At 43.9% G+C, this 25,999-nt stretch overlaps 1 protein-coding gene and 1 pseudogene across 2 annotated transcripts in view; one reads left to right on the top strand and one right to left on the bottom strand.

Annotated features, from left to right (window-relative positions):
- The window catches only part of Glra1 (glycine receptor, alpha 1), a 100,329-nt gene that overhangs the window by 37,151 nt on the left and 37,179 nt on the right, over positions 1-25,999 (bottom strand). For both annotated transcript variants that reach the window (XM_006246378.5, NM_013133.1), the window contains 1 exon segment: positions 22,808-22,875. In XM_006246378.5, the coding sequence (XP_006246440.1) occupies positions 22,808-22,875 (68 nt within the window).
- On the top strand, positions 4,242-6,820 carry LOC103693333 (protein UXT pseudogene; annotated as a pseudogene).

Genomic DNA, 25,999 nt, shown 5'->3' on the forward strand with positions numbered 1-25,999 from the left:
AATATTAGTCTTGATTGCCATAGAGACTCAGGATGGCAGTCTAGAGAGGCAACCAAGCCCACCAATCAGTGACCCTGGCTGGGAAGCTTTGAGCCAGAAGAAGGTCAGGATGCAGGGTAAAGGTCAGCTGAACACTTGAAGTGGCTCCTAGCCAGAGGGGAGTTCCACAGGCCTCAGCTTTGAGGCTGGTTTAGGGAGCTTTGGGAGTCCATGCAGCAGCACAGCCTCAGGGGAGGGGGCTCCTATAGTGTGTGCTTCGGTCTCTCGGGCTTGAGTTGTTATATGTTCCACCATCACCTTGAAAATGGAGCCACCACTTCAGTGTACCCTCCATTGCAAAAACACCTTTTCATTCCCAAGGCATCACCAGCTCTGTGCTCCCACAGATGATACTGGCCAGGCCCAAGAGTATACTTGTGACCTTGGAACCTAAGCCCATGTGGTGCTGTGGTTTCCATGGACGGGGGTCCAGCCCAGCACTAACACCAGCCCAAGACTGTGGAACCTGTCAGCGTGTGTATCCAGCTTCAGAGATCCAGCTAGGCTAGCAGCCCCCATCCCCAGTACAGCTGTAAAACAATGCCCCTAATCATCTGGAGCCCAGGGCCTTGTATAACTTGCTGATCTCAGTTATTCTTAGTGCTCTTTTGGGACAAAATCATGTAGTTCAGGCTTGTCTCTAACTGACTGCATAGCTGAGGATTACTGTGGACTTCTGTCTTTCTGCCTCTACCCCTGAGCACTGGGATTGCAGGCATGTACACCGTAGCTGGTTTACGTGCTTCTGGAGATGGAAGCCGGGGCTTCGGACACTTCATCAACTGAGCTCCAACTGAGTTACTCTTGAGGGAGTCACATTAGTGAGGTGAGGCCTGAGCATCCCAACCAACCAACCAACACCTCAGTACCTTCCCTATGACAGTCTCTACAGAAGGCTTCTTCATGGAGCTGGCAGGTATGGCTGTCCTCCAAGATGCTGAGAAGCTCACGCAAAGACTGAAAGAATGTGCTGAGCAGAGACAGGACGGTTGTAAGGGGATACAGTGAGGACAGAGAGCTGTCACAAGCACAGTGAGGCTCTAGCTATTGCCACCAAAGAAAAGGAATTCAAAACAATGACCTAGGGGAGGGGGAGTGGGATACAGTGTTGTGAAAGGGAACATAGGTCATGTGTCCAACTCAGGAAGATAATTCAGTATCTGGGGGATGGTGTGGAAGAGTCAGCAAAGAGAAGGTGCGGCCATGGGAAACAAACTCAGCACAGAACTAAGGTACAAGAATAAAGGGATGACAGGACTTAGGAGAGAAAGTTAATAAACAGAAATTTGCATCGTGGGCATTCTGGAAGGTACAGGAAGGCTGTTAGTGTAATAGCAGCTAAAGCTTACCAGATCTTGAGAGAGGTGTGAACTTCTAGATCTATGAAGCTCAAAAGTCTCTACAGGAGTGGGGGGTGGCTCAGCTGTTAAGAGCTCTGGCTGCTCTTCCAGAGGTCCTGAGTTCAATTCTCAACAACCACATGGTGGCTCACAACCATCTGTAATGGAATCTGATGCCCTCTTCTGGCATGCAGGTGTACATGCAGATAGAGCACTCATAGAAATCAAAATATTTTTTAAAAAGTCTCTAAGTAAGGGGCTGGAGATATGGCTCTGAGGTTAAGAGTGTATACTGCTCTCACAGAGGGCCAGAGTTCAGTTCTCAGCTCCCACATCGGGTGGCTCACTACTGACTGAAAGTCAAGTAAGTCCCAGGGGATCGAATGCCTTTGGTCTCTGAAGATATTTGTGCTCATGTGCACAGACCCACACAAGCAGGCACACATGCATGTAACTAAAATAATAAAAATACATATATTTGTTGGGGGTGGAGAGATGGCTTAGAGGTTAAGAGCACTTGCTGCTCTTCCAGAGGACCTGGACTTGATTCCCAGCACCAAAATGGCAGATCGCAACCTTTAGTAACTCCAGTCACAGGGGATCTGACAACTTCTTTTGGTCTCTATGACTGTGGTTCTCAACCTTTCTAATGCTTTAATCCTTTAACACCATTCCTCATGCCGTAGGACCCCAATCATAAAAATATTTTCATTGCTACTTCATAACTGCAATATTGTTAATGTTATAAATCATGATGTAAATATCTGTGTTTCCTGATGGTCTTAGGCAACCCTTGCGAAAGGATCATTCAATGCCCAAAGGGGTTGAGAACCACTGCTCTATGAGAATCAGGCATTCACATGGTACACAGATATACATGATACACAAAAACACCATACACAGAAGATAAAGTGAAAAAAAAATTTAAAGTCTCCAAGCATGAGATGTCTCCAAGAATAAAGCTACTTGCCCCATAGCCTGATGACCTAAGTTTGATTTCAGGACCCACACAGTGGAAGGGAAAAGTCTGACTTCTGCAAGCTGTCCTCTTACCATCACTGAAATGCTGTGGTGCTCTGCCTCTCCCACAAACAATCAAACAAACAAGGCAGTGAGATAAGAGTCTCCAAATAGACACAACCCCAAAAGGCCCTTTCTGGGTTACTATGGAAAAGACTGTCAACATGTCAGATAGAGCCAGATGTGGTGGCACACACATTTAACCCCAGCCCCTGGGGGGCAGAGGTAGGTGGCTCTCTGTGAGTGTGAGGCCAACCTGGTCTACATATATTCCAGCTCTATTGCCTACCTGAGGACCTTCTATCTTAAAAAAGTCAGATAAAGGATTCCATAAACAATAACAGAGGAGTATCAAGTGTCATAGATTCCATTAGATCCTCTAAATGTACATTTCTTTGCAGATTGGGAGAGAATGGGGTGATACATTCAGAGTAGAAAAAAAAAGCCACTCTCTGAGAGACTAATAAGTGCGATAGTGAGACCCAACCTCAGGGTCTCGTGTAGTCCAGGCTGGCCTCAAACTCACTATGTAGCTGAGGATGACCTTGAACTATTGATCCTTCTGTCTTTACCTCCAGAGTGCTGGCCTTATATTCGTGAGCCACTGTGTCTGATTGTATGTGGCACAGGGGATTGAATTCCAGATGTCATGCACACCAGACAAGCACGCTATCAACCGAGCTACACCCTCTGCCCCTTAGGCATGTGTTTTAATTTAATAAGTAGAACCCAGATGTATTGTAGTGCATCTCATTTACAGGATGAATTTGTAGACATGCTGAAATAATTCTGAAGTACAAGAAAAGGAAGGTCGTGGAGCAGGATTTGACAGTAATACAGCATCATTTGAGAGGCAGGGTCTCCATGTCCTGATGAGCACTGGCTAATCTATGTTCACAGTGAATATAAGTGTGTACATGCTCATGTGTATATATGCATGTACATCTACACATGTGAGCCCATATATGAGGAAGCCTGAGACCAGCATCTTGTGTCTTCCTTGGTTGCTCTCCATCTGTCTTAGTTAGGGTTTTACTGCTGTGTACAGGCACCATGACTGAGACAAGTCTTATAAAGGATAACATTTAATTGGGGCTGGTTTACAGGTTCAGAGGTTCAGTCCATTATTAACAAAGCGGGAATATGGCAGCATCTAGGCAGGCATGGTGCAGGCAGAGCTGAGAGTTCAACATCTTCATCTGAAGGCTGTTATGAGACTACTAGCCTTCAGGTAGGACAAGGGTCTTTTAAAGCCCAAGTCCACAAGGCCACTCTAATAAGGCCACACCTCCCAACAGTGCCACTCCCTGGATCAAGAATATACAAACCATCATACCACTTTATTTTTATTTTTGAGACAGAACTTACTGGGACCCAACTAGTTGACCAACGAGTCCTAGGGATCCTCCCATCTCCTGCATGGCACTGGGACCATAGGTGAGCCCCACTCATCTTTTTCTGTAGGTGCTGGGTGTAAGCAAGTCACCATGCTTATACAAGTATCTTACCTACTGTCTCTATTTTTAAAGTTTATTTATTTATTTTCATGTGTATGTGTGTGTGCTTTGCATGAGTTCCTGTACATCATATGTGTGCCTAGTGTCCACAGAGGCTAGAAAAAGGCAGTTGTGAGCTGTCATGTGGGTGTTGGGAAGCTAACCCGGGTCCTCTACAAGATCAGTCAGTGCTTTTAACCACTGAGTCATCTCATCTTGTCACAGGAAAAGGGCTTGTCAAAAGGAAAAGGGTAGTCAGAGAACATGTATTTTAGAGACCTTTTGAACCTGGATAAAATTTCTAAGATAGTTTATTTCTCTTTATTCTGGTTTTGTGATTGCTAAAAGTAATAGTTGCTTGAGGATCTTAGTGTGTGGGCAGTGGCAAGAGAGTTCCTTTGTGAGCCTAAGAGCAAGCCCCATTGCCTTTGTGAGCCTACGAGCAAGCTCCATTGTAAACTGGAATCACTTGCCAGTCTGGTCTCTCCACTTCAGTCTATTTTAGATTATATGGTTGAGTGGAGTCTCCTTGAATTCGGTTCAGTGGAGAGCTATATACTCTGGGCTGTCACAAACTCCTGGCTGTGGCTTCCTCTTCAGTCACTGACTGAGAGCAAGCCATGAGAAAATGCTTCTAAGACTGCCCACAGACTCATTTTCTGCCTGTTGCATAATCTAATGGCCTCTGCCTTCTCTCTGTCATCGGTGGAGTGTTGAGTGCCTCTATAAATGCAAAGGATGCAATGTTTGGAAAACATTGGAAAGATGTCGATTACTTCCCTGTGAGCTTCCATGAACTCAGTGACATCCTAGTTAGAATTGGAAGGGATTTTCATACAATTAAAAATGTTGATCTGAAGTTCATTTGGAGGGAATTAGACTTCATGAAAGCATTCTGTGTGAGTGCTGAATGATATAACAGCAAGATCCAATAATTTATACAATCAATATGCAGCAATATTGTTGCTATGGTTATTATTAATGTTATATAGTTATAGTTATATGTTATGTAGATGTAGTTGCTAATACTGTTGTATTAATTAATAATATCAATAAATACAACTAAAAAACAAAACAAAATTATAAAATATGAGGCACTGACTGAGCTTGGGTGCTGGTGGAGCCCATCATGGTGATGACCCCCAAACAATGGGCCTTAGGTACTACAGGTGAGAAAGTGCTGTGGTCGAGGCCTTTATCAGTGATGTTTTGCAGTGAGACTTGCAGAAGGCACTGGACCATTGGGACTTAGGTATATGACAGCTGTTCTTATACCTTCAACTGAGAAATGTCATTGAGTCATTCCAGGAACCTATTTACTCAGAGTTATATGTGCGGGTGGATTTGGGCTGTAACTTCTTCATTGTCACAGCGGTCCCAGATCTTTCACATATCTGTGTGTCTCTGGGATATGGCTTTTTCCTGGAGTTGATACTGGCTGAAGTTCTCAAGTTCATTGACTGAAAGAGCTCTCTCCTCACAGAGCTCAGGATCTTCCTCATCAAGGACTCTATGAATATAAGGCCCAGATCCTCACCGTGGTGGGAGGACATAGAGAAGTACGAGGCCTGCAGAACTTCCCAGAGCCATGTCCCTGCTCACTGCTTCCTCCCATCCTCCAATATTAAAGAGCGTGAATGCTTTAGAGTCGCGTAGCCCTTCTCTCCCTGGTAACTCTCACTGATTGACTAGATGTCCCAGAGACAAAGTTCCTGGAAGACCCATCCTGTCTGTAGAGCCTCTGAAACACCCTAGAGGCCTCACATCCAACTTGTGCTTTCCTCCTGGCTTTATGCTTTGCTCTCTTTTGTCACCTTGTGAACCTTGACCCCCCCTCCTCCCATCTCAATTCCTTTTCCTAGATATTTGTTCCTGTGTCCTTTCTATTACTATAAAGAATGTAGTGTATATAGAAGCAAAAATAGGATGTTTTAGAGTTTCAACAGACAGGATGGCTCTTGTAAGAGAACAAGAGAGGACTTTACCAGACATGACTATGGAGTTTCACAGTGATCTAAGGTGTGGTACTGCTGTAGAGACAAGACAGGAGAAGGAGAAGGATGGAGACATGAGGCTAGGAATTGTGTAGGTAGAATTCAATTTATGAGAAAGACAGTATTTCAAGCTAGTGGAAAAGCCTGTGCATGGTGACACATATACTTTTAATCCCACCACCGAGGAAGCAGAGATAGGAGGATATTTGTGAGTTCAAAGCCAGGTTGGTCTACTTAGCACGTTCCAGGGGAGTACTGGTTGCATAGTGAGACCCTGTGTCAAAATCAAAACCAAAACCAAACAGTGGCTTCTTTAAAAATGGTGTTAGGAACAAGTTGTGGTGGCCTAATCTTGTAATCCTGGCACTTTGGAGATGGAGGCAGGGGGATCAGGAGCTTAAGGCCATCTTAGTTAGGAATTAGAGGGCAGCCTAAAATACATAAGACTCTGTCTTAAAAAACACAAAACAAAACATACACCAAAGGTATTGAAGTCCTTGCTACTCAACAGCAAAAGAACGAGCTAAGCAATCAAGAAATAAATACTCACAGAAACCTAGACAAAGTAGATTAGAAAGTTACAGATGAAAAAAAAGAAAGAAATCCAAGGCTCTGCAAGTAAGAATACTCAATGCTGCACAAGCATGAAGACCTAATTTCGAGTCCCCGACACATGCATAAGAATCCAGGTGTGGACATGCATGCCTGCAACCCTAGTCCAGTTGCAGATGGGAACAGGAGAGTCCCTGGGATTTGCTGGCCAGCCTTGTTGGAAAATGGCCAACTCCAGGTTTAATGAGAGAACTTGTCTCAAAAGAATAAGGCAGAGAGTGATAGGGTATGTATGCATGAACACACATACACACACTCACACATACAGACAGCAACAGAGAGACAGACAGAGAGACACACATAGAGAGACACACACAGAGACAGAGAGACAGAGAGACACACACAGAGACAGAGAGACAGAGAGACACACAGAGAGACAGAGGTACAGAGAGAGACAGAGAGACACACAGAGAGAAATCTGTATATTATTCAAAATATTCAATCACTATACAGGAGACTCAGATTTGCTGAGACTTGAGAGTGCAAATTAAAAGTGACAGCAAAGTACCATTTTGAAAATCAGATTTGGCTATGATAAGAAGTTTAATAATATCCTGTATGAAGAATGAAGAGAAATGATCGCCATTGCGGGCAAGCAGGTGATGAAGGCTTCACTATAAGGGGGCCGGATAACAATATCTCTCAAAATATTTTCAAAAGGTGCACCCGGAGCTGGAGAGATCGCTTGGTGGAGGATCGCTCAGTGGAGGAGGTGCTTGCTGCATAAGTACAAGGACTTAAGTTTAATTCCCAGCACCCACATAGAGTGTCAGGTGTGGTGGTATGTACAGCGCTAGGGTTTGGAGACAGGACGATCCCTGGGGCTTGCTGGCCAGCCAATCTAGCAGAACTGGTGAACTCCAGGGTTAGTGAAAGTCTCTGTCTCAAAAGAATAAGTGGGCTGAAAGGATGGCTCATTGGGTAAGTCCTTTGCTGCCTAAGTCTAAGGATTTGGGTTCAATTCTTGGAGACTACATAAAGGTGGGAGAAGAGAATCTATTGTTAAAAAATGTCCTCTGACTTTCACATGTGCAACGTGGCACATGTGTGTGAACACACACAATCATTAAACAAAACAAAACAAAAAAACAAATACAATAAAGCTTTTAAAAGGGTGGAAGAGACACCAGGTCCCTCTCTCCTCTCTTATCTTCCCCTTTCCCTCTCTTCTCCTCTATCCTATCTTCTCATCTTCCTATAGCCCCCTTTCTGCCCTCTTTTGTGTCTCTCTCTTTCATTTCCTGTCCCCTCACTTTTTGGAGGGAAGAAGACCTGAAATGACATAGCAGAACGTAGCTCTGTCTCACTAGAAACTAATTCTGATGGCACCTTGACCTTGGATTGTCGTCTCCAGAATTGTTACAAATTCTGTTACAGTTGACAAATTGGGTCAATCACTAATGCTTGGGCAGCCCACTCTATGACATTTTGCTGAGGAATACAGCAGTGTGCAGCCTTGCCATATATCACACCTTCCCTGGCTATATGTGTTGATATGGAAACAGAGTGTTGAGCTGGTACCTGAGGACCAGAGCCCCAGAGAGTTTTCTGGTCTACAACAGACTCTGGATGAGGAAGAAATGATCTTTTGTTGATTGAAGACATACATGGTGGATTCCTCACCCTGGGAAGGTCTAGCCTAAGAGAAGTTGAACAGAGCCACAGCCCTAGAACTCAATGTCACACTTAGCACCCATAGGGCTGTGAGTGGGGAGTTAAGAACACAAGGATAGAGCCAGGACAGCAAACAAAAACAAGCAGAAAGCTATCTTTTTGTGTTTCTATGTTGGATTCCTTGGTCGATAGCTCAGTGGTTGATGATATCTTGTACTTCTGTAGCAACTGCAGAAGACTTGCATGTGAGCTTGTGATCCACTCTAAGAGACAGAGGGAACCATAACTCAGAGGTGTTTCATGGTGGCAGAATATCTAGTTTTTTTCTGTACTGTGATAGAACACTTTGATCATAATCAACTTAGGGGAAGAAAGGGTTTATTTCAGCTTAGACTTCCAGGCCACAGTCCATCATTGAGGGAAGTCATGACAGGAACTCTAGGCAGGGACTTGAACAGAACACCAGGGAGAGTGCTGCTTGCTTACTTGCTCACAAGCTCATGATTAGCTAACTTTATTGTACAGACCAGGGATGCCTAGGGTTGGTGCTACCCATAGTGGACTGGGCCTCTTCTATCAATCAAGAGTCCCCTTCTCACAGACATGGCCAAAGACCAAACCGATGTAGGCAATTTATCCATCAATGCCCTGTTCTCAGAAGACTCTCAGCTATGTCAGGTGGACAACGTTAACTGAGATCAAAATACATTGTGCAGCTGAATGTACACTTCTCTTCATGTATACATATGAGCCCAGTGCACACACATTCACAGCCATACTCCACATAGGCACTTATCTTTGATGTTACATGTCTAGTTGCAAGATGGTATCTGCATACACATGTGCATGTGTGTTAATCTACATGGCCCCACAATCTCACAATCCACACAGGTACACTAGTCCTGCACAGGAACATAGTTGCTGTACTACACAATGCAATCACATATGTACATACATGTGGGAAAGCTCCTTGCTTCGTGCTGCATTCTAGATCTAGGTAAGTTGCTACTTCATAGCTGTAGTTTTACTTCTGTTATGAGTCATAATATAAATATCTGATATGCAGGATATCTGATATGTGACCCCCAAAGGGGTTGTGACCCACAGGTTGAGAACTACTGGTCTAGATATTTCTCTTGTAGATAGAATTGCTGTAGAAGGGTTTCTTCTCCATTTCTTCTTTTTATCCCTGTCCCCCATCTTTCTTCTGCCTTCTGAGACAGCTCTAGGAAGGTTAGATGAGAGCTAAGATGGACCTTTCCCTCCTCTTGGTGGGATGAGGAGAGGCCACTGGGGTCCTTCTTCCCATCCATGCTTGTGGCTCCGTTATTCTGGTGAATAAAGCCAGGTTTCCTGAGGGAAGGAGAGGGAAAAGGTGGGAGGGATGGAGGGAAAGAAGGAGGGAAGGGAAGGCTCAGATCGGGCTCTCCAGTTGCTTCTAGAGACCTACTACTCTCCTGCTGTTCTGGGGAACCAATGATGCCTGGCAAGGTTCTGACATGGTGACTTCATCTACACTGCTATAATCCCTTCATGCTTGGGTTCTGTGAGGCTAGAGAGGTAGAGTCTTGGGGATTTGTGGTCAACATCAATCCTTGAAATTGTATCTTATATTCACCTGATGTAATTGTCGTCTTGGAGGCTTACTGCCTTCGTCTGCTAACCCAGGTCTAGTCCTGGAAGCTTCTAGCTTTTGTAAGTCTTATCTGGGCCTAGAATGTTTTCAGCCTCTTAGACTTGCTGTTAAATACACTCACCCTTTCTAGCTCCTTTTGAACTCTGGTTGGCTATTCATTTCAGCTGTTCTGGTTCAAACTCCTCTCCTCGCTGATGGATTCAATCTGGCTTCTCTGTTTCTCTTGGATTGCTCTGCTAAGTCTCATACTAACATTGGCAACCTGTTCTAATCTTCTGGCTCCTTCTCGTTCTCTAGCTCATTCTGTGTTTGCCTGTGTCTAGTGTTTCTCTCTCTGCAACCTGCGTCTGTACAGCTGTCCCAGTAAAACTGCTTTCTCTCTCTCTCTCTCTCTCTTCACTGCTAGTAGCTTCCCTTTCCTCTCCTCGTGAGTTGGGTGTATTCTAGTCTGTCAAATCTTTTTCTGATTTGTCACTTTGTCTGCCACTCAATTAGATATCGCTTTCAAACATAGGTGTGTCCTTCTACAAACTAACTTCACCTTCATTGTTTGGGATTAAAGGCGTGCTAAGGCTGAACCACACCACAACTAGAAACAGATTTTTCCAGTAAATGACACAATCTTGGGGTTCACAGCTTGATCAAATATCCTGCAATGAATCCTCTTTCTGGTAGGCAATATTTCATTCCCTGTCAGTCAGTGAGCTCCCTCTCAGCTTGGATGCCCTTAATGAAATCAGACAAACAAAATTGGATGACCTCAAGTGTACAGGAGAGATTTGAGGTGAGGAAGATCTGAGTTCAAATTCTAACCAGGCTACTTACTAGCTGTGCGTCTTTAGGTAAATACCCTAAGGTTTCTGGTTCTCAGTTTCTGCACTTCTTACTTGGAGTGATCTTGCCTACTGGGTTGTTGGGAGTACAAATGAGATAACAGAAGCAGAATGTTCTATTCACTGCTTGGCACACAGCAGCATCTCAATGGTTCTCATAAACAAGTTGCTGATCTTGCTGTTACCATGAGCCCAGGCTGGCTCTGCAAATGCATCCTGAGAGGTTGGGAAGGATGTATGCATAGGGAAGTTTGTTTGATAGGATCTAAGGCAGCAATTTTCAACCTGTACATCAAGACCGCTTTGAGGGGTCAAACAACCCTTTCGCAGGGCCACCTAAGATCATCAGAAAACACAGATATTTATTTTACTGTTTATAACAGCAGCAAAATTATGCTTATAAAGTAGTAATGAAAATAATTTTATGGTTGGGGTCACCATAGCATGAGGAACTGTATTAAAGGGTTGCAACATTAGAAAGACTGAGAACCACTGCTCTTAGGGAAGAGGAAAGTTCAGGGAGAGGAAACTTTGGCTCTGCAAAGAAATCCACTTGGGCTTTTGGAACAATGTTTTGTTCTGTGCAACCTTCCATAAGTGGCCTTGAACTCTCAGAGATCCCCCAGCCTCTGCTTTCCAAGTGTTGGGACTTAAAGGCATAAGCCACCACGGCAGTCAGTTTCTACAAGTTTTTCTCTGGGTCTGAGATTTTAGATTTCTTTCTGAGTCATATGCAAAGTAAATTAAGCAAATATTGATAATTAGGAAGATAATGACAAAAGTATCGTAGTATTCTGAAGTGTGTGGGATGGCGGGGGTGGGGGTGGGGGCTGCCTCTCCCCTGCTTGATAGGCAAGGCCTGAGCCCTGTGGGTCATCCCAAGGGAAGTGCTTCGACCTGTTCTTCATTCTGCTCTGAACACTGACATTTCCTTGGGCTCCTTCTGTGTGTTGTCCCCAGAGTCACAGTCTCCTGTTTTCCACTTAGAGCTATGTGTGCTATGGTTGGGTTTCCACTTTGTACTCAACCATTTAAGCATGTATGTATGAATGGTATGTAAATATTTGTGTGTGTGTGTGTGTGTGTGTGTGTGTGTGTGTGTGTGAGATTATGTCCTTTCTTATAGAGTTGGCTTATTTCCATAAGCAGGTGATCCAGCCCCTGGTCTGTTTAATCAATTATTAAAATTTAATCAATTAATTAAAATTAATTAAAAATAATGACTTGATTGACATGCTCATCTAGAGGCTGTGAGTTAACATCAGGTGTTGTTCTTCAGGTGCAACCTATCTTTTTTTTTTTTTATTAACTTGAGTATTTCTTATATACATTTCGAGTGTTATTCCCTTTCCCGGTTTCCGGGCAAACATCCCCCTCCCCCTCCCCTTCCTTATGGGTGTTCCCCTCCCAACCCTCCCCCCATTGTCGCCCTTCCCCCAACAGTCTAGTTCACTGGGGGTTCAGTCTTAGCAGGACCCAGGGTGTCCCCTTCCACTGGTGCTCTTACTAGGATATTCATTGCTCCCTATGAGGTCAGAGTCCAGGGTCAGTCCATGTATAGTCTTTAGGTAGTGGCTTAGTCCCTGGAAGCTCTGGTTGCTTGACATTGTTGTACATATGGGGTCTCGAGCCCCTTCAAGCTCTTCCAGTTCTTTCTCTGATTCCTTCAACGGGGGTCCTATTCTCAGTTCAATGGTTTGCTGCTGGCATTCGCCTCTGTATTTGCTGTATTCTGGCTGTGTCTCTCAGGAGCAATCTACATCCGGCTCCTGTCGGTCTGCACTTCTTTGCTTCATCCATCTTGTCTAATTGGGTGGCTGTATATGTATGGGCCACATGTGGGGCAGGCTCTGAATGGGTGTTCCTTCAGTCTCTGTTTTAATCTTTGCCTCTCTCTTCCCTGCGAAGGGTATTCTTGTTCCCCTTTTAAAGAAGGAGTGAAGCATTCACATTTTGATCATCCGTCTTGAGTTTCATTTGTTCTAGGCATCTAGGGTAATTCAAGCATTTGGGCTAATAGCCACTTATCAATGAGTGCATACCATGTATGTCTTTCTGTGATTGGGTTAGCTCACTCAGGATGATATTTTCCAGTTCCAACCATTTGCCTACGAATTTCATAAAGTCATTGTTTTTGATAGCTGAGTAATATTCCATTGTGTAGATGTACCACATTTTCTGTATCCATTCCTCTGTTGAAGGGCATCTGGGTTCTTTCCAGCTTCTGGCTATTATAAATAAGGCTGCGATGAACATAGTGGAGCACGTGTCTTTTTTATATGTTGGGGCATCTTTTGGGTATATGCCCAAGAGAGGTATAGCTGGATCCTCAGGCAGTTCAATGTCCAATTTTTTGAGGAACCTCCAGACTGATTTCCAGAATGGTTGTACCAGTCTGCAACCCCACCAACCATGGAGGAGTGTTCCTCTTTCTCCACATCCTCGCCAGCATCTGCTGTCACCTGAGTTTTTGATCTTAGCCAATCGCACTGGTGTGAGGTGAAATCTCAGGGTTGTTTTGATTTGCATTTCCCTTATGACTAAAGATGTTGAACATTTCTTTAGGTGTTTCTCAGCCATTCGGCATTCCTCAGCTGTGAATTCTTTGTTTAGCTCTGAACCCCATTTTTTAATAGGGTTATTTGTTTCCCTGCGGTCTAACTTCTTGAGTTCTTTGTATATTTTGGATATAAGGCCTCTATCAGTTGTAGGATTGGTAAAGATCTTTTCCCAATCTGTTGGTTGCCGTTTTGTCCTAACCACAGTGTCCTTTGCCTTACAGAAGCTTTGCAGTTTTATGAGATCCCATTTGTCGATTCTTGATCTTAGAGCGTAAGCCATTGGTGTTTTGTTCAGGAAATTTTTTCCAGTGCCCATGTGTTCCAGATGCTTCCCTAGTTTTTCTTCTATTAGTTTGAGTGTGTCTGGTTTGATGTGGAGGTCCTTGATCCACTTGGACTTAAGCTTTGTACAGGGTGATAAGCATGGATCGATCTGCATTCTTCTACATGTTGACCTCCAGTTGAACCAGCACCATTTGCTGAAAATGCTATCTTTTTTCCATTGGATGGTTTTGGCTCCTTTGTCAAAAATCAAGTGAGCATAGGTGTGTGGGTTCATTTCTGGGTCTTCAATTCTATTCCATTGGTCTATCTGTCTGTCTGTACCAATACCATGCAGTTTTTATCACTATTGCTCTGTAATACTGCTTGAGTTCAGGGATAGTGATTCCCCCTGAAGTCCTTTTATTGTTGAGGATAGTTTTAGCTATCCTGGGTTTTTTGTTATTCCAGATGAATTTGCAAATTGTTCTGTCTAACTCTTTGAAGAATTGGATTGGTATTTTGATGGGGATTGCATTGAATCTGTAGATTGCTTTTGGTAAAATGGCCATTTTTACTATATTAATCCTGCCAATCCATGAGCATGGGAGATCTTTCCATCTTCTGAGGTCTTCTTCAATTTCCTTCTTCATTGTCTTGAAGTTCTTATTGTACAGATCTTTTACTTGCTTGGTTAAAGTCACACCGAGGTACTTTATATTATTTGGGTCTATTATGAAGGGTGTCGTTTCCCTAATTTCTTTCTCGGCTTGTTTCTCTTTTGTGTAGAGGAAGGCAACTGATTTATTTGAGTTAATTTTATACCCAGCCACTTTGCTGAAGTTGTTTATCAGCTTTAGTAGTTCTCTGGTGGAACTTTTGGGATCACTTAAATATACTATCATATCATCTGCAAATAGTGATATTTTGACCTCTTCTTTTCCGATCTGTATCCCCTTGATCTCCTTTTGTTCTCTGATTGCTCTGGCTAGAACTTCAAGAACTATATTGAATAAGTAGGGAGAGAGTGGGCAGCCTTGTCTAGTCCCTGATTTTAGTGGGATTGCTTCAAGTTTCTCTCCATTTAGTTTAATGTTAGCGACTGGTTTGCTGTATATGGCTTTTACTATGTTTAGGTATGGGCCTTGAATTCCTATTCTTTCCAGGACTTTTATCATGAAGGGGTGTTGAATTTTGTCAAATGCTTTCTCAGCATCTAATGAAATGATCATGTGGTTTTGTTCTTTCAGTTTGTTTATATAATGGATCACATTCATGGTTTTCCGTATATTAAACCATCCCTGCATGCCTGGGATGAAGTCTACTTGATCATGGTGGATGATTGTTTTGATGTGCTCTTGAATTCGGTTTGCCAGAAATTTATTGAGTATTTTTGCGTCGATATTCATAAGGGAAATTGGTCTGAAGTTCTCTTTCTTTGTTGGGTCTTTGTGTGGTTTAGGTATAAGAGTAATTGTGGCTTCGTAGAAGGTATTCGGTAGTGATCCATCTGTTTCAATTTTGTGGAATAGTTTGGATAATATTGGTATGAGGTCTTGTATGAAGGTTTGATAGAATTCTGCACTAAACCCGTCTGGACCTGGGCTCTTTTTGGTTGGGAGATCTTTAATGACTGCTTCTATTTCCTTAGGAGTTATGGGGTTGTTTAACTGGTTTATCTGTTCCTGATTTAACTTCGGTACCTGGTATAGGTCTAGGAAATTGTCCATTTCCTGAAGATTTTCAAGTTTTGTTGAATATAGGTTTTTATAGTAAGATCTGATGATTTTTTGAATTTCCTCTGAATCTGTAGTTATGTCTCCCTTTTCATTTCTGATTTTGTTAATTTGGACGCACTCTCTGTGTCCTCTCGTTAGTCTGGCTAAGGGTTTATCTATCTTGTTGATTTTCTCAAAGAACCAACTTTTGGTTCTGTTGATTCTTTCTATGGTCCTTTTTGTTTCTACTTGGTTGATTTCAGCTCTGAGTTTGATTAGTTCCTGCCTTCTACTCCTCCTGGGTGTATTTGCTTCTTTTTGTTCTAGAGCTTTTAGGTGTGCTGTCAAGCTGCTGACATATGCTCTTTCCTGTTTCTTTCTGCAGGCACTCAGCGCTATGAGTTTTCCTCTTAGCACAACTTTCATTGTGTCCCATAAGTTTGGGTATGTTGTACCTTCATTTTCATTAAATTCTAAAAAGTTTTTAATTTCTTTCTTTATTTCTTCCTTGACCAGGTTATCATTGAGTAGAGCATTGTTCAATTTCCACGTATATGTGGGCATTCTTCCCTTATTGTTATTGAAGACCAGTTTTAGGCTGTGGTGGTCCGATAGCACGCATGGGATTATTTCTATCTTTCTGTACCTGTTGAGGCCCGTTTTTTGACCAATTATATGGTCAATTTTGGAGAAAGTACCACGAGGAGCTGAGAAGAAGGTATATCCTTTTGCTTTAGGATAGAATGTTCTATAAATATCCGTTAAGGGGGTTGGGGATTTAGCTCAGTGGTAGAGCGCTTGCCTAGGAAGCGCAAGGCCCTGGGTTCGGTCCCCAGCTCCGGAAAAAAAAAAATATCCGTTAAGTCCATTTGGCTCATGACTTCTCTTAGTCTTCTACATCTCTGTTTAATTTCTGTTTCCATGATCTGTCCATTGATGAGAGTGGGGTGTTGAAATCTCCCACTATTATTGTGTGAGGTGCAATGTGTGTTTTGAGCTTTAGTAAGGTTTCTTTTACGTATGTAGGTGCCCTTGTATTTGGGGCATAGATATTTAGGATTGAGAGTTCATCTTGGTGGATTTTTCCTTTGATGAATATGAAGTGTCCTTCCTTATCTTTTTTGATGACTTTTAGTTGAAAATTGATTTTATTTGATATTAGAATGGCTACTCCAGCTTGCTTCTTCTGACCATTTGCTTGGAAAGTTGTTTTCCAGCCTTTCACTCTGAGGTAGTGTCTGTCTTTATCTCTGAGGTGTGTTTCCTGTAGGCAGCAGAATGCAGGGTCCTCGTTGCGTATCCAGTTTGTTAATCTATTTCTTTTTATTGGGGAGTTGAGGCCATTGATGTTGAGAGATATTAAGGAATAGTGATTATTGCTTCCCGTTATATTCATATTTGGATGTGAGGTTATGTTTGTGTGCTTTCATTCTCTTTGTTTTATTGCCAAGACGATTAGTTTCTTGCTTCTTCTTGGGTATAGCTTGCCTCCTTATGTTGGGCTTTACCATTTATTATCCTTTGTAGTGCTGGATTTGTAGAAAGATATTGTGTAAATTTGGCTTTGTCATGGAATATCTTGGTTTCTCCATCTATGTTAATTGAGAGTTTTGCAGGATACAGTAACCTGGACTGGCATTTGTGTTCTCTTAGGGTCTGTATGACATCAGTCCAGGATCTTCTGGCCTTCATAGTTTCTGGCGAGAAGTCTGGTGTGATTCTGATAGGTCTGCCTTTATATGTTACTTGACCTTTTTCCCTTACTGCTTTTAATATTCTTTCTTTATTTTGTGCGTTTGGTGTTTTGACTATTATGTGACGGGAGGTGTTTCTTTTCTGGTCCAATCTATTTGGAGTTCTGTAGGCTTCTTGTATGCCTATGGGTATCTCTTTTTTTAGGTTAGGGAAGTTTTCTTCTATGATTTTGTTGAAGATATTTACTGGTCCTTTGAGCTGGGAGTCTTCACTCTCTTCTATACCTATTATCCTTAGGTTTGATCTTCTCATTGAGTCCTGGATTTCCTGTATGTTTTGGACCAGTAGCTTTTTCCGCTTTACATTATCTTTGACAGTTGAGTCAATGATTTCTATGGAATCTTCTGCTCCTGAGATTCTCTCTTCCATCTCTTGTATTCTGTTGGTGAAGCTTGTATCTACAGCTCCTTGTCTCTTCTTTTGGTTTTCTATATCCAGGGTTGTTTCCTTGTGTTCTTTCTTGATTGCTTCTATTTTCATTTTTAATTCCTTCAACTGTTTGATTGTGTTTTCCTGGAATTCTTTCAGGGATTTTTGTGTCTCCTCTCTATGGGCTTCTACTTGTTTATTTATGTTTTCCTGGAATTCTTTCAGGGATTTTTGCGATTCCTTTCTGTAGGCTTCTACTTGTTTATTAATGTTTTCCTGTGTTTCTCTAAGGGAGTTCTTCAAGTCTTTCTTGAAATCCTCCAGCATCATGATCAAATATGATTTTGAAACTAGATCTTGCTTTTCTGGTGTGTTTGGATATTCCATGTTTGTTTTGGTGGGAGAATTGGGCTCCGATGATGCCATGTAGTCTTGGTTTCTGTTGCTTGGGTTCCTGCACTTGCCTCTCGCCATCAGATTATCTCTAGTGTTACTTTGTTCTGCTATTTCTGACAGTGGCTAGACTGTCCTATAAGCCTGTGTGTCAGGAGTGCTGTAGACCTGTTTTCCTCTCTTTCAGCCAGTTATGGGGACAGAGTGTTCTGCTTTCGGGCGTGTAGTTTTTCCTCTCTACAGGTCTTCAGCTGTTCCTGTGGGCCTGTGTCTTGAGTTCACCAGGCAGGTCACTTGCAGCAGAAAAGTTGGTCTTACCTGTGGTCCTGAGGCTCAAGTTCACTCTCGGGGTGCTGCTCTCGGGCTCTCTGTGGCGGCAGCAACCAGGAAGATCTGCGCCGCCCTTTCCGGGAGCTTCCGTGCATCAGGGTTCCAGATGGCCTTTGGTGTTTTCCTCTGGCGTCCGAGATGTATGTGCAGAGAGCAGTCTCTTCTGGTTTCCCAGGCTTGTCTGCCTCTCTGAAGGTTTAGCTCTCCCTCCCACGGGATTTGGGTGCAGAGAACTGTTTATCGGTCTGTTTCCTTCAGGTTCCGGCGGTGTCTCAGGCAGGGGTCCTGCCGCTCCTGGGTCCTCCCCCATGGGAGCCCAGAGGCCTTATACAGTTTCCTTTTGGGCCAGGGATGTGGGCAGGGGTGGGCAGTGTTGGTGGTCTCTTCTGCTCTGCAGCCTCAGGAGTGCCCACCTGACCAGGCGGTGAGGTCTCTCTCTCTCACGGGGTCTGGGCCTATCTTTTTTTTTTTTTAAGTGGCCCAGGGCTCACGGACTAGGGTCTGCCGGCTGCCAGTGAGCCTCAGTGACCTGCCTGTCTCCATTTCCTCTGCACTGAGATTACAAGGGTTAAAGTGGGCTTTGGGGGACAGATTTCTGGCCCTCATGCTGTGTGGCAAACACTTTTACCAACTGAGCCAGATTCTCCCAGCTAAGTAGTCTTTTGCACATACACCCACACCTTCTTGACCTGGTCAAGAGAAGTTTCTTTGCAAAAGAGTGGATTTTGGTCCCTTTGATCTCTATGAAGAGCTCGGTGATATTGCAAGTCTACAATGGAAGGACAGATCCAGTGTTTGTAAGCGTCGAGGACCAAGCGACATCTGGACTGGATAGACGGCACATCTGCTTTTGCTTCCTTGTTTACCAGAATGAGTTTCTGCAGCTGCACTGCTGTGTTGGCTGTGGAGGTTGATCGTTTCAGGAAACAGGACATCAGCTGGCCATAAATGTCCAGTACGGTCTGGGGAGGGACAAGCAACCAGACTGGTATAGTCCTAAGTGTGACAGTGGGAACCCAAAATGCCAATGAGGGGCCCCTGGAGGTGCTCAGCTGGCTTTGAACTTGTCAAGTAGCCCAGGGTGACCTTGAACTCCTCCTCCTCCTGTCTCCATCTCCTGAGTGCTGGGATTAGAGGCGTGAACAAACACTCGGTGTACGTGGTCTTGGGGATGAAATCCAGGGCATCCTGCATGCTAGGTAAACACTGTACCAATGACATCATCTCCCCCGCCCAAAGTTTTCTGCTTGCACAGACAGTCATGGTGTGATTGTAGAAAGCAGAGGCAGGATTTCCTACTATCGCTGCTGGTTGTGCATATTTCAAATCGGTATTTTTGCATTGCGTTTTGTCAGAATGTTTGATTTTGCAAATTGCTGTTTAGACTGCTGACTTGAGTTTTATGTAAAAAAAAATGGAGTGTGTTTTGGTTTGGGATTAGGGCAGAATTTCCAACGATATCTCAAAAGGTCTTAAACACACATCTGCCATTTTTGACTATATTGATGTAATGTATATTGATGGCTTTCGGCATAGATGATTCTGAATCAAAATATTGACCAATTCTTGCAAATGCTGACAATGCCCTGTATCCTACAGTGTCAAGCATCTGGTCAGGATTAAATTCTTGGGCTAGGGAAGAGTCCTTTTCAAGCACGAGAACCTAAATCAGAATCCCCAGCACTTAAAAAAACCGAGCATGAATGACTGGTGTGGGTGTGTACCCCTCGAATCCCAGCACTCAAAAGCAGAAGCGAGCAGATCTCTGTGAGTTCAAGGTCGGTATGGCCTGGACTACATAGGAAGGTCCATCATAAGAAGTTCCAGGCCAACCAGAGATGCACAGTAAGACTCCTCTTCCCCCTTTTAAACTAAGCAGGCAAGTCTATGAGCATTTGCACCCCGAGCGCTGCTGGGTAGACATCAAGATGCCAGGAATTCACCTCACATGGCAAGCTAGGGACCCTATCTCAAGGCAACAAAGTAGAGAGAGATGAGAGAAATAGAGGAAGATACCCAGTGTTCTCCTCTGGTCTCGTGATGGTACCCACTCACACATCACACAGGCACAGGCACACACAAGCACATAGGCACACAGGCACACAGGTACGCACACACACACACTCATGTACATATACAAAATTCTAATTTACTTATTTAAAAGCAAACTAAGAACATCTATTGCTTTAGTATAAACATTTGCTTTTGTCTTTAATAAATGGTGAAATTACATACATATTAAAGATTGTCTTAAGATAAATCGCTATGATTATCAGTAAATATTAAATTTGCATGCTTATTTTATATACTTACAGACTGGGGACATGTAAAAGGATATGTAAAAGTTTACTGTACACAGAGTAGAAAAAATGTAAGAAGCTTTGGCAGGGAAGACAAGAGGCAGATGGCTGTGAGTTGGGGACATGAGGTGGCAGAGTGGGTTTTGGGAAAGGGACTGGCTGAATCTTAGTGTACTCACAAGCTGACTCCAGACCATTCTATTTTTTTAAATTATTTATTGTATTCTCTTATTTTTTCCTCACAAGCTAGATAACTCCCTCCATATGAGTACAACTGACTTATGTTTTGTTTTGAGTGACTGAGAAAAACATTTGAACTGCTACTTTATACATTTGTAATTCCTAATGTATTTACTCCTTGAGGAAATGTAAAGACATCGATGCTAGCAGAATGAGATACAAAATTTCCAATATCCAAAAAAACAAAAAAACAAAAAACAAAAAACAAAAAACAGAAAGATCAGAAAAAAAGAAAAGAAAATACTTCGTAAGGCTGGAAAGATGGTTCAGTGGTTAGCACCTGGCTGATCGTTCGGAGGAGCCCAGCTTTGGTTCCAGCACACACATGTTCCCTCACAAACATCTGTGACTCCAGTTCCAGAGGATCTGATGCCCTCTTCTGCTCCTCCCACCCCCGTGCACCAGGCATGCACAGGGCATGATGAGCATACATATATACAAACAAAATACACTTACACATATAAGAATAAAAAAAAATAAATGTTTTAAAAAGAAAAAAAAGATACAAAATTTCCCATAAGTCTGTGGGTCAGAGGCTATCACTATTAACACTTACCAATCTTCGCCTTGAGTCCCCCACCCCAGAAGACATTAAACAGAGAGCAAATAACACAGCGGTCCCAGTCTATCACTTCAGCATCTATAACCAGCATTTTCCTCCAGTCTGTGGGTCAATTTGAAAGTCATCAGCAGTTTTTCATTTTTTGATTTATTTTTGAGACAAGATCTTACCATGTAGCACAGTACAGTGGTTTGAAGGAAAATGGCCTCCATAGGCTCATAGGGAGTGGCCCTCTTAGGAGGTGTGGCCTTGTTGGAGGAAGTGTGTCACTGCGGGCAGGCAGGCTCTGAGGGCTCAGATGCTCAAGCGGGCCCAGTATAGCATTCTCTTTCTGCTGCTTGCTGATCTGGATGTAGAACTCTCAGCTCCTTCTCTAGCGGTCATGTCTGTCTGGTTGCTGCCATGCTTCCCGGCATGATGATAATGGACTAAACCTCTGACACTGTAAGCCAGCCCCAATGAAATATTTTCCTTTATAAGAGTTGCTGTGGTCATGATGTCTCTTCATAGCCATAGAAACAGTAACTAAGACACCCAGACTGGCTTTTAAGTCATTCTCCTCCTGCCTCAGCTGCCTGAGAATTATAGCCTGCTGTTGTTACAGGTGTGCATCGCCACAGCCAGACACACTTCTATTTAATCCTTATCCTGTTGCTGGATGTGTGTGTGTGTGTGTGTGTGTGTGTATTCAGGTGTATGCACATATATGTGTGTGTATGTGTATTCAGTTGGATGTACACGTGTGTATGTGTGTGCATTTAGGTGGATGTACAGATGTGTGTGTGTGTGTGTGTATTCAGGTGGACAAACATATATATGTTTGTATAATGTGTATATGTGTATTCAGGTAGATGTACATATATATATGTGTGTGTGTTTGTGTATTCAGGTGGATATACATATATATATATATGTGTGTGTGTGTGTGTGTGTATTTAGGTGGATGTACATGTGTGTGTGTGTATGAGAGAGATTTGGGTATGTGTACATGAACACACATGGATGTGTGTGGAGGTCAGGAGTCAACCTTGGTGCTGTTCCTTTGGAGCCATCTACCTTATTTTTGAGACAAAGCCTCTCACAGGAGACTGCGGCCCCTCATTAGGTTAATCTGGCTGGCAAGACAGACCCAGGGACCTGCAGGTCTCCACTCTCTCTTTTGCCAGTCCTGGGATTAGAAGCTTGTGCCACCATAACATTTTTTTCTTTTTAAATCTTGGATTCTGGGCTTAAACTCGGGTCTTCAGGCTTGAGATGTCTTCACTGATTGATCCATGCACCTCAGCCTTATTGTTTAATCTTCAAAACTTTTTGTGACTTTGTTTTTGTCTTGAGACAAGAGGTCTGGATGACCTAGAACTATGTAGACCAGGCTGGTCTCAAACTCATGGAAATCCTTCTGCCTCTGCCTCCTGAGCCTGGGATTAAAGGCGTGCGCCTCCACATACAGGCCCCAGTGTGGCATCTTCATACACACAGATGTAATGGTTTTAGTCATAGCTCCCCCCATTACAGTCTATAATTTTGTTCTTGTAATTCTGAAGGCTTGTCCTGTGCTTACCTTATAGCAGCTAAACCCTCTTCAGATGTTAAACCTTTATCCAAAACATCGACTTGGACAGAAACTAAAACACCCAATTGTGTGCCTTCTTGGGGGCTATCCAGTGTGGAGGAGAAGTATCCCTAGGGCAGAGACACCCACTGCAGAAACAGCAGTTGCTGTAACGTACTCACCATGGTTGTCTCGGCGATAGAACCAAAGCTGTTGATGAAGATGTTGCAACTCACGTTCACAGGAGGACCTGCCAATCAAGAGAGAGCGAGCGTCCACTGAATCTCAGGCTGTAGAAAAACCAACTTCAAGGACACCTCCCCAGAGGGCCAAGGAGCCCCCTGCTGGTTATCTACCCCATCCCTAAGTGCCTGGGGTCCCTCGCTTGCATTTAGCATCTCTGCCAGACTAGACTTCCCAGCTCCCAGGTAAGGGGCAGGTATACCTCACAGGAGGCTGAGCCAAGCTGTACCTTCATTAACACAGGGTGATTCATCTTCCTGCCATCTGGCTGAAATCCCTTCCCCAAGCCCCACCGGTGCCTTCTAATTTGTGTCTGAGATATATTTATGGCTACAACATTTGGAGGCCATCTCGGGAATTGCAAGGAACAGCAAGTTCTTTGCCTTGAACTTATGAACTGAGAATGAAGGGGCGATGATGGGAATTACCAGGCGTGGGATGTGGGGGGAGCCTGATGGACAGTCTGCAAGCCTTTGTTAAATACTTTGTGGACATGTGTTTTTTTTTTTTTCAGCCCTGATATGCCCAAGAAAGAAGGGAAGGAATACCACTGCCTTGGCACTTTGTTCTGAGGAGGCCTGGCTGAAGCTGGAACCCTTCATTTCACACTGTGAATGGCAGCAGTTACCATGGCAGCTGCTTCAATAAGACCTTGACTGGTATGATCTCACCATATCCTCCCACAGCTCTGTGAGAAGGCTGGTTGTGCAGGGTAGGAAACTGAGGGCCAGAGATACCAAATTATTAGTCACCCATGGCCTCACTGCTAGAGAATGGTGAGGCCAGGGTTCCAGTTCCGACCAGTCTGACTCTTAATGGCTATACCATAGGAAGCAGGCTGAGAGGGAGGAGGAAGCAGGATTATGCAGTCAGGGGCAGAATCCAGAGTCACTGTGTATTCATTTATGTGTTTACAAATGCGTGAGTGTGTGTGTGTGTGTGTGTGTGTGTGTGTGTGCGTGTGTGTGTGCACATCCATGTATGTATGTTTGGTCATTATTCCTTAGGTACCACCCGCCTCCCTTTTTGAGACAGGGTTCCTCACTGTATTTATATGAAAGAGCTTATTAGGTTTATGATTCCAGATGGGTAAGAGTCCATCATGGCAGAGGGACATGGCATCAAGGGCAAACATGGCAACAGGAGCAGGAAGCCAAGAGATCACATCTTTGACCTCAAGCAGAGAGAGAGAGAGAGAGAGAGAGAGAGAGAGAGAGAGAGAGAGAGAGAGAGGGAGACAGGGAGAGAGAGGGAGACAGGGAGAGAGAGGGAGACAGAGACAGACAGAGACTAACAGAGAGAGACACACAGGGAGAACTAGAAGTAGGGACAGGCTATGTACTCTCAAAGACAGCCCCCAGGCCCGTATACTTCCTCCAGGAAGGTTCGACCTCCTAAAAATCCCGAACAGCAACACCAAGTATGCAGAAGCCTGTGGGGAGTCTTTATTCAAACTACCACAGTAGGCTGACTAGCTGGCCAGAAAGCTCCAAGGATCATCTGTCTCCACCTCCTAGCGCTAGAAGGGGTTTTACCTGAGTGCTGGGAATTGAACTCAGGTCCGTAGGCTTTCAAGGCAAGTACTTTACCAACTGAGTTATCTGACCAGCTTTCCCTACCCCCCTTTAGGAAACCCCTCATATCCTGTAGCCCAGTGGTTCTCTGCCTCAGCCTTCTGATGGCTAGGATTTCCATGAGTACGCCATCAAGCCTGGTCTATTAGGCTTCTCTAGACGATTATACACGGGGTTTCCATATATGCAAGCATGACACAGCTGGAGAGGAGGGCAGGGCCATGAGCCAGAAGGACCAAAGGAGCAGAACTCAGCTGAGAAAAGGTCTGAAGACTAAGAAAGGAAGACCTCGGAGAGGAGCTGACCTTGGTCCGACCTTGAAGGTGCTTAGGACTTGGATAGGTCATAGACCTTCACTTGAAGGGTTTTAATCTATAACTGCCTTCAGGGTTTGTCTCTTGTTGAAAGCAGGAGTTACTAAGACAGGAAGAACATGGTTGTCCCCACTTCTCAAGAGAGCACAGTTTGTTTTAGTCATTCATCTGGGCTCCGAAGGCAGTCCAGTTGGGACTGGAACCAAAGTTTTGCAATTGTAGAAAGAAGAGAGTGGATAACTTTATGTGCTTTGGTACCCAAACCATCATGTTCATCCCCAGAAAGTAGTCCACATATAAACTCAGCTAAGCTTTCCTTTCTCTTAGAAGGCTTGATGGATAGGAGAAATCCAGGTTTCCCCTCAAAGCAGTGAGTGTCAGCCTCTGGCGTACATGGCAGCCTCAACCTCGAATGTGGCTCAGGGTAGCCTCTTCTATTTTCTGAATCTTGATTCCTCCCAGTAGTTTGGAGAGAAGGCTGGACATTATTATATCATCATCATCACCACCACCATCATCACCACCACCACCATTATCATCATAATCCTCTTCTTCTTCCTCCTTCTCCTCCTCCCCTCCTCATTTTTTGGAAGCAAATTTATTCAAGGCTGGTCTAGAGAAATAGTAAGGAAATCTCAAATATCCACCTTCAAGGGCTCAGGGAGGGGCAAGAGCTTTTATGGACACATGAGGTTACAGTAAGACAGTGGGTAGGAAATCCCAGGGAAGGGTGAGGTATTTCTCATTAGAGGGCCTCATCCTTTCTCCTCTGACTCCTCCTCCTCCTCCGTTTCCTTGTTATCCAGGGCTAAAGATGAAACTCAGGACCTAGCCCATGCTAGGCAAAAACTCCACCCCTGAGATGTTCCGCTAGCCCCGCCCCCATCCTTCTTGAAAGTGAGTCTGCCTCTGGCCTCCTGAGACATCTGCATTTCCTTCTCTAATGAACCAATTCCTAAGACAAGGAAAAAGGAGGGGGTTTCCAGAGAATATTAGGAGTGAAGGATGGACATTTAAAGGATAAGGGAAGGGTGGTAAAGAGATGGTCAGGGGACAACCTGAGTGGAGTCAGAAACCAATGAGGGAAGCCAGACAGTCCGTCTTAGCTCTAACAACCGTCCTTTCAGGAAAGCAGGCTTATAGCTTAGTTATGGACTAGCGAAGCTGGGTCCTTGTTTTCCTGACTTGCGCATGGCTGAAGCCATCTGACGAATTTCAGTCTCAGAGGGCATGAGGTGTGGTG

Source organism: Rattus norvegicus, chromosome 10 (assembly GCF_036323735.1).
Source record: "Rattus norvegicus strain BN/NHsdMcwi chromosome 10, GRCr8, whole genome shotgun sequence".
Classification (NCBI taxonomy): Eukaryota; Metazoa; Chordata; class Mammalia; order Rodentia; family Muridae; genus Rattus; species Rattus norvegicus.